Genomic DNA, 9,350 nt, shown 5'->3' on the forward strand with positions numbered 1-9,350 from the left:
ACATTTACATATGTTTCAAAATAAATAATTGTAGAATATTTTGGAAATAGTTTGCCTATCATTCAGCCTCTGACACTTTATAAGTGATTACTTTTAAGTAAACTTTTTTGATTTAAAGGATAACTTAACTAGATTTGTGGGCTTACCTAATGACATTAGATAAGCTAAAATGGATGAAATACTGCAACTGATAAAGTAAGAAAAGATTGTGTATTCAGAAATTTGTCAGACATCATATGCCCAAGGTTAAAGTCATAAAAAAAACTAACAAGCAATTACATTTACCTATACATTTATTTTACATTGGTTTTACCCTTGTCACCAAAACAATCCACCTAGAATAATACTGAGGTCATTAGATTATATGCTTGTGTTGTTTCTGAAATTCTATTATGATTTCTATGAAGAAAATTGTAGGCTTTTAATTGCTATCTAATTTAATGGACAAAGCTACTTCACAGTTATATTTGAAGGATAACTATAAAATTCATTGCCTTCAATAGAAATGTCTTTAGGATTTATATTTAGCAGCAGATTTTTTTTTAAAGTTTGTATTTCTCTAATAACTTTTTAATTGTATAACAATAGATCACACAGAAAATTAACTGTTTAGAAAGTGGATGTACATAATTTGAAATTCCAAATGAATCAAGCTTCATTGCTAATTGAATCATTAATCACTGACTAAATAATCAATCTTCCAGGATTTCTGTATTAGGCAGAAGAGAAGAATTAAGTAAAATGTCATCCATTACTAAATGAGGAAGGAATGAGAGTAATATAAGATACCAATACAGTAATGGCATGCTATTTTTCTAAACTATATATTATATCTATATCTATGTATATTATATATTATGTGTATATACTATATATATACTGATAGATATCTATTTTATATACTGACAGATATATATTATATCTATATCTATTATATATTACGTGTATATATTACATATACACATACACACATTTATATGCATATGTATATGTATGTATATATGTATGTATGCATATATCTATCTCTATCTCTATATCTTTTTAGACTGACACTTCTTCTCCCAGTTTAACTGTGATGTGGAATGTGGAGAAATGCATCCTTGAAGGATGATACCTGGTTTGATGTTTGCTACTACTAAAACAGAGGTGAATTGACTAGTCATGTCCTCTACAGGCTGGTCGTCTGCTCCAGATACTTTATTCCTATAATTCAGAGTAGTTGACACCATATGACAATAGTGCTTTTCTAGATGGTGTAACAGGTAAAGTCTCTGCAGTATAGCTACTAGGATTTAGGATAAAAACATCATCTAAGCTTTTTGTTTAATGTACTTTTCACTTAAAAGAAGCCACTAATTCTTTGCAAGAAACAGGATTTAGTTTAATCTGGCCAAACTTCTTTTTTAAAAATTTCAGGTGAGCTTGTAACGTGGTGTGTCAACTGATGCAAAAGACTTTACCTGGTCCTTTTAGATATCTTAAAATCCCAGTCCTTCTAGTGAATATTTTGAACAGACTTTTTAATATGTCAATACAGTAAATATGAAAGATTTTTATTTCAATGACTGATATATTCAAATTTGCATTCCCTCAAAATCATAGAATCTCAAAATCTCAGGGTAGTAAGACATCCCCATGACAATCTAGTTGAGCCCAAATTCAGTCAGGAATCTGGTCTATAATATAGTTATTTTTGTTTGTATTTCTTTTCAGTGCATATCATAGTGTTCGGCAAATTTTTGTGGTTGTTGAATAATTTCAGTCATGGCCAACTCTTCGTGACACCATTTGATGATTTCTTGGGAATGATACTAGAGTGGTTTGTTATATCCTTCTCCAGCTCACTTTAAAGATGAAGGATGAGGCAGACAGAGTTGAGTGACTTGCCCAGGGTCACACACCTAGTAAGTGTCAGAAGCCAAATTTGAACTCAGGTCCTCCTGACTCCAGGGCTAGTGCTGTATCCACTGCACCAGCTAGCTGCCCATATTTGACAAATAATAGGCACTTAATAAATAGCTAATATTTATATAGTACTTTAAGGTTTGCAAAGCGTTTTATACATATTGTTTAACATCAACAACTGATGAAGTTGGTGCTATTATTATCATGATCCCAATTTTGCAGAGAAGGAAAATGAGGTTAAGAGACTTGCCAGGGTCATCATACCACCAGTATGTATCAAAGGCAGGACTTGAAATTATATTTTCCAGACTCTATGGCCAGTTTTCTATTTATTATGCCAAATTACTATTCCAGTATATATTGCATATTCCATTCGTAAGATGGTAAATTTGGAGGAGTTCAGAGGAAAGAGGTTGCTTGGGATAGTGATAATCCTGGGAGACTTTCTAGAGAGAGTAGGAATTTAAATGGACTTTGAGAGATAGTTAGGATTTGAGCCAATGAAAGCAGGGAGAGATGAGAAGGCAATTCAAACTAGGGGTACAATTCAAACAATAACAATGAGGATAACGATGTTCGTATTTTCAGAAAAATAAGCATAATGCTTATCTACACAGATCACGGGTTTAGAGTTAGTTTAGAGGTCATCTAGTACAACCCTTCTCATTTTACATTTGGAACAGTGGAGGCTAAGAGAGGTGGAGCAATTTGCCCAAGACACACAGGTAGAAAATAGCAGAAACTAGATATGAACCCAAGTCCTCCTTCTCTGACTACTGGTAGCTTCCAACTGCTCCAAACTGACTCTCCTTGATAAGATAAGTGGAGAACCATGTCTGGACAGTCAAAGGAACACTGGTCTGGGACAAACTTTAAAGATAAACTTTTGTTCTGGTTCTATTTTTTTTTCTCCATTTTCTTTTAATATGAACTTAATAATTAGAGACTTCTAAGAATCTATGATCTCATTAATGTAGGTTTCTCCTCCAACGATGTAGATAGTGATCAATCACATTCCTTTTCCCTTCCCTGTGCCTTTCCAGACTGTTAGAACTTGTCTGTAACCTCCTCTGAATCCTCCAATAGAGTTCACCCATTGAGAAACCCATAAACTTAATAACCCACACAATATCCTCATAAATTTTCAGAATAAGAAGAATCTTACTTGGCAATTCTAGTATTTGTTTGGTCCCAAGAAAACTAATGAACAACAAGCCAAGCAAAATATACTTTTTTTTGTGTAGTTTTCCATGTTCCTTTGAAGTTCTACTATTACAGGATGTTTATTCTCTTACTTCTCTCTCTTCTTTCTGTCTCCCTCCCTCTACATCCTGTCCTCCCTATTCTTCTCTCTCTTTCCCTCTCCCTGTCTCTGGCTCTCTGTCCAGTAGGCATCTCAAACTCAGCATATCCAAAATGAAACTAATTTTCTTTTCCATTAAAACTACCTCTCCTCTAAACTTCCACATCCCTCTGAATGACATCAACACTCTTTCATTTACCCAATTTTAGTCTTACTCTTGATTTTTCCTTCTCCTTTACCCCCATATTCAATCATTTGTCAAGTATTGTCAACTCTATCTAAAAAAAAGACAAAACCTCTTACATTCAACCCCTTCTCCCCACTCATATATCCATAACCCCAGTTCTTTCTTTCAATCCAACCCAATAAACAATTATAAGTGCCTACCATGTGCCAGACATTGTTGTAATGGTTTCCTAATTGTTCTCCCCAATTTCAGTCATTTCCTTTTCTAGCTTTTCCTATCACAGCTTCAAAATAATTTTCTTATGGAGAAATCTTAAACTCTGTCTTCCATGTGATGTCTGAATGATAATGAGATACTTACAGAGCTCTTAAGCACAGGGAACCATTGTGCCTTGCACATATCAATCAATTAATCCTTAAGCATTTATTAAGCACTAACTATGTGCTAGGCACCTTGCTAACCCCTGAGGGTGCTTGTGCAATGAATCAAGCAATCCCTCTTCTCAAGGAGTTCATAATTTCAAGACAAAAAGTGCATCTAAAAGTATATTCAGAATCAAAATAAAAAGAATAAATGTAAATCATTGCAAAGCAGTTAAACACAAGGAGATTTGGGAGGAAGGGCAATAATGTTTTGTCAAGGATAGGTTCAGGAAAGGTTTCCTAACGAAAATGGTAACTGAGTTTCATCTTAAAGAAAAGAGGAAATCTGTGAGGTAGAGGTGAGGTGGGAGGTCATTCCAAGTGTGGAGGATAGCCATTGCAAATGCCCAGAGACGGGGATTGAGTCACTTAAGAGCAGAAAAGTTTGGCTGGGTAGCAGAATGCTAGAAGGCAGATAATATAAAATGGGGCTAGAGAGGGAATTTGGAGACAAGTTATGATAGATTTTAAAGGCTGAACAGCAGAGTTCATATTTCCTCCTGGAGGTAACAGAGAAGCACGGGGTAGATTGAGTAGGAAAGTGACAATCAGATCTTCCCCAAAGGGAAGGAGTCCATCTGGAGGATGGCCTGCAGTGGGGAGAGAGCCTTCAGAAGAGGGAGATCAATTAAGAAGCTCTTGTTATAATCTGGGTGAGAGATGATGAGAACTTGACCTAAGGGGGTGGCTACGTGAGAGGAGAGAAAGGGTCATATTTGAGAGATTCTATGAAGGTAGAAACAGATCAGTAAGGATTGAATGTTCATTGATTTCAGTTGAACCAGATGGAAATGTGTGGGAGGCAAATCCAGGCATGGGGAACTGCTAAGAGATGTAGGAATGGACAAGAAGAAACTGACCAACCGAAAACACAGTTTCCCCTCAGATGTCTATTTAAGAGCTGGCTTCAACATGAAACCTTTCCTTTTCTTCGAAATTCTAGTGCCCCCCAAAGAGATAAGTACCCAAATACCTATTCTATATACATAAGCATATATATACACATATATGCATACACACATACGTACACATATACATACATATACACACACACATACACACAGATATCTCAGCGAGGTGGTGGCACAGTGGATAGAGAGCTGGGCCTGGAGTCAATTAGACAGACCTAATTTCAAAACTGGCCTCAGACACTTACTAGTTGTGTGTGTAAGCCTGGGCAAATCACTTAAACCTGTTGGTCTCAGTTTCTACATCTGTACAATGAGCTGGAGAAGCAAAGAGCCAACCACTCCAGTATCTTTGCTAAGAGAAGCCCAAATGGGGTCATGGAGAGCTGCACATGACTGAACAACACACACGTTTTATATCTACACACATTCATAAATATACATACATACATATATACACATATGTATATATACTGCATATAAAGGTAATATGCATAGTACCTTTGTATACATAGTTATATTTAATGTACATTCTATATCCCTTTATAGACTATAACCTCCTTGAAGGCAGGGGCAATTTCTTTTCTCTTTTTCTATCCCCAGTATCTAACACAATTTTTGGAACAAGTCAGAGATCTCCAAACTTATTTGGCCTACTGCCCCTTTAAAAAAATATCTAGAACCTCCTGGAAATCTACTTTCTTTAACCCTTTAATGTTTTTTTTTATTTGCATCATTTCAAACTATTATCCCCCCCTCGCATTATTCCAGCACCCCCTGGGGGTGGTATCACTCACTTTGGAAACCTATGTAAGGTGCTTAATAAATGCTTGTTGATTGATTATAATAGATGGAGTGGTGGGAAATAAGCCTAGAAAGGTATGTTGGAACTAGATTGGGGGGAGGACCTTAAATACAAGGCTAAGGAATTTATTTCTTATTTATATCTTATATAAGGAATTTATATTTTATTCTGTAGGCAATAGGAACCACTGAAGATGTTTGAGTAGGACAGTTACAAATTCATATCTATGTATATTAAGCTGTATGAGTAAAAATATCTACTTCAGCAATTTGGGGCCCATTTTGCTGAGGGCATTGTACTACTTTCATGAGTCAATAGCGTAGAGGTAATCCTTCTATCATACTAGAGGTAGATGGATGAGTGATAGAATCTCCCAACATCTTTACTAGCCCTAAGATTATATGATATATTACAAGGAATGCTTTCCAGAAACACTACTGAGATTAACTGCTTCCTGGACTGCTAAAGGCTCTCTGTCAGCATTCATCTTGATGAAGTACCAGTCAGTACCATAGGTTTGCCATGAGGCTCATCAGGGTAAAGAGGGGATAAGCTAGGGTTAATGGCCTTAATATCTGGATGTACCTTCCCTCGCCCAAATTCTAAATTCTGACTTTTCCATGGTTTCACACAGATGATGAGATTCTTCCCAAGCTTTGAGATGTGAAAATGCACGAATTTCACCCCAAGCAGTTTCCTGCTGAACGCAAGTTCAGGGATATTACCATAATTATCCTTGTCACATAGCCAGATGTACTGTGTTTTGACATCCTTCTCATTTCATGTCCCACCTGGTGTTTTATTTTTTTTTTCAGTTTGGCCAGGACCCAATGTTAAGTCAGACATGGAAGTCAAACGTATATAAAGAAAATCCATTAAAAATGGAGATATTAGAAAGGCTCTATGAGAAACAAAGACATGGAAGCATTTGCCTAAATTCCCCCTCTCAAGGAAAGGCATATTGCTATCTCTTTGTGCTTTCTGTTCAAGTATCTAATTAACAGAAATTTGGCAGAAGTTTCCACTTCCCAAATGGCATGCAATTAGTAAATTATCATTTCCTAAAATGGCAACCATTGCTATTACAAACCTCAACTGAATACATTCTTGCAAGGCTGACTACTTTGGTGGTTTTCTACCAGTTGTTGAAAGTGTTTCGCTCATTATTTCTCCATGGATGATTTCTGTAACTCAGCCTAAGGGAATATTATCCTGTTGTTAGCTCCTCCCATCTTTTTTCTTTTTTAATATATTTCCAGAATGAGAAACACAGTGGACGATTGATTTGGGACCAAGAACGACCTTGAGTAAAATGATCACGTTGTAAACAAAGCTTAGAAACAATTGGGAATTAGGTGATAACAGAAAAAAAAATAGCATTCTTTAACCTAAGTCTTTCTCTTAGAAAGTAATCTTGGTTATGCAATGTTAGAGAGGCAATTTCCACCTCCAGTCTTTTGATATACAGGGGTAGCCAGTTACCATAGAGTGACCACTTCTATTAAACACTCAAAATACATTCAAATTAAATGTTTTAAACTATTCTAAGATTAAAGAACTAGAGTGATACCTTGTAAAGTGACTTGTTTACAGTTGGCACTTAATAAATTCCAGTTGAAGGGAATGGAAAGGAATACCATCATTATAATGAGATGCCCTATCTCTTCTCTCCAAAATGCATTTATTAAAAGAATGAATGAATTCACACATGGATGCATGCATGCAAAAATGAATGATGAAATTCACTTAAGATAAAATAAAAGAGATAAAGCAGTTTCTTGTACTTCAAAAAAATGGGCTGTGATTTTATCAGTGTGGAGGAAAGGAACACTATGAAAACAATATCCGTTGATTAACTGATCAATTGGTCAATAAGCGCTTAGAGTGAATGTAAATAGCAATCGTTTCTGTTTTGGCCAGAAACCTTGAGGGTCTTTCATGCCTAGATTTCTTTTTTTTTTTGTTTCTTTTTCTTTCTTTCTTTCTTTCTTTCTTTCTTTCTTTCTTTCTTTCTTTCTTTCTTTCTTTCTTTTTCTTTCTTTTTCTGTTCTGTCTAGGTATAGAGACCATTCTCTGCTTCATTTCTTACCTATCCTTAATCACTGAATGGGCATTCCCTCAGTCAAATTGAGACCTGTTAAAGACCTTAGCTCAAAAAAGCCAAGGTCTTCCACTGTATCCAGGGCCATCTCCAGTTGTCCTGATCTATATCTCGCCACTGGACCCAGATGGTTCCAGAAGAGAAAGTAAAGCTGGTGACTTTGAACAGTCCTCTCTTACTTAAATCCAATTCACTTGCATGTCATGGCATCATCTCCCTGATGTCATGGTCCTCTTCAAGAATGAAGGACAAACAACAACAAGTATCCATTATGGGGTAGCCACTAGGGACACAGTTCCTGACCTCACTGAGCTTCCATTCTATGCTGATGCAGATCACAGATTCATTGGTAATTGAATGTCTTAGGAAGTTGCATGGAACACTAAGAGGCTATGATTTGTCCTTGGTCACACAGATATTATTTGTCAGAAATACAACCTGACTTTATGTCTTTCTGCCTAAAAGACCAGCCCTTCAATTCATTCCACCATGCTGTCTTACATTTCATGCAGTTGAAATTAAGTGTTGAATGGAGTTGGTATTATTATTTCAGGTTTCTGGTAGACTAAAAGTATGGCACTATAGTTTAAATATATGAAAGAAAGTTGGGTGAAAATAGTTAACAGTCTCTTTGCTAGCTATTAAAATAATTTCTATATATCACCATGCAGTCATTCCAAATATGGCTTATCTCCATTGACCCTGTAGATTGATTGTGAATCCCTCTGACCTTTGTAGACCATTTGATAATCCATGGCTAAAATCCATACAAAAGCCTTCCTGCCTCACAGTCAGATGGCCAAAAGATGAGAACAGTAAGCGTGATCCAACAACTTAGTGTGATTATTTTGTTTCCATGACTTCATTTTAGCTCCATAATAACTATTCAGAAAATGGTCCCAAAGAGAGACTTAAGTTGAGACTATCCAATACCCCTTTGGCAAATGAAACAAAAATGAAGAGATTTCTCTTCCACAAAATGTGGATAAAATGTCAGGGTTGTGAGAAAACCAAAAAAATAGAATAGCTCACTTCATTTACTCCAGGGTAAGACTGTCTTTGACGTGTTCACTTTGGAAAAAAAAATCTTTGCCTTTAAAACAGATGATTTGGATATTGTTAAAATTTTCTTATGGGAGTGTTCAGGAAAGAAATGGAGATCTTGACATTTGACTCATACAGACAGCCTTATCAAAGAAAAGCATTTAAAACAAAATAAACAATGAAGGAGGAAAAGTGTTGCTGAGTGCAGGGGTTGGTATGCACTCTCTAGGGAAACAGATTTGTTCATCTTGCAGATCAGAGTTCTGGGGAGGGAGATCTAGTTCAGTTTATCATTAAATGAAGAAAAAGAATGCTGAGCCTTAGTGAGAACAGATAAAGCACATATTTTAAAGCCAATCCCTGAAGAAGAAAGGGAGGTTGCTGGGAAAGAAAATTATCACAACATGAAAAGTTTTGTTTTTTTTTTAAATCACAGTTTATGATTAGGTAGTCTTTTCTGCTGATCACTTATCTTTCTGCTTTTCCCAGGCCTGGAATCAGTGCCAAAAGATCTCCCTCCAGACACAACCCTGCTGGATTTACAGAACAACAAAATTGCTGAAATAAAAGATGGAGATTTTAAGAACCTGAAGGATCTCCATGTAAGTAAATAAAATAAGACACACACACACACACACACACACACACACACACACACACACACACACACACACA

At 36.1% G+C, this 9,350-nt stretch overlaps 1 protein-coding gene across 3 annotated transcripts in view; it reads left to right on the forward strand.

The window, feature by feature from the left end:
• Positions 1-9,350, forward strand: part of DCN (decorin) — a 53,514-nt gene that overhangs the window by 20,793 nt on the left and 23,371 nt on the right. For all 3 annotated transcript variants that reach the window (XM_027842478.1, XM_027842476.1, XM_027842479.1), the window contains exon 3: positions 9,165-9,277. In XM_027842478.1, coding sequence (XP_027698279.1) covers positions 9,165-9,277 — 113 coding nt within the window. The remainder of the gene's footprint in view (positions 1-9,164; positions 9,278-9,350) is intronic.

This window comes from Vombatus ursinus, unplaced genomic scaffold (genome assembly GCF_900497805.2).
Source record: "Vombatus ursinus unplaced genomic scaffold, bare-nosed wombat genome assembly UNPS02014874.1, whole genome shotgun sequence".
In the NCBI taxonomy this organism is placed as follows: domain Eukaryota; kingdom Metazoa; phylum Chordata; class Mammalia; order Diprotodontia; family Vombatidae; genus Vombatus; species Vombatus ursinus.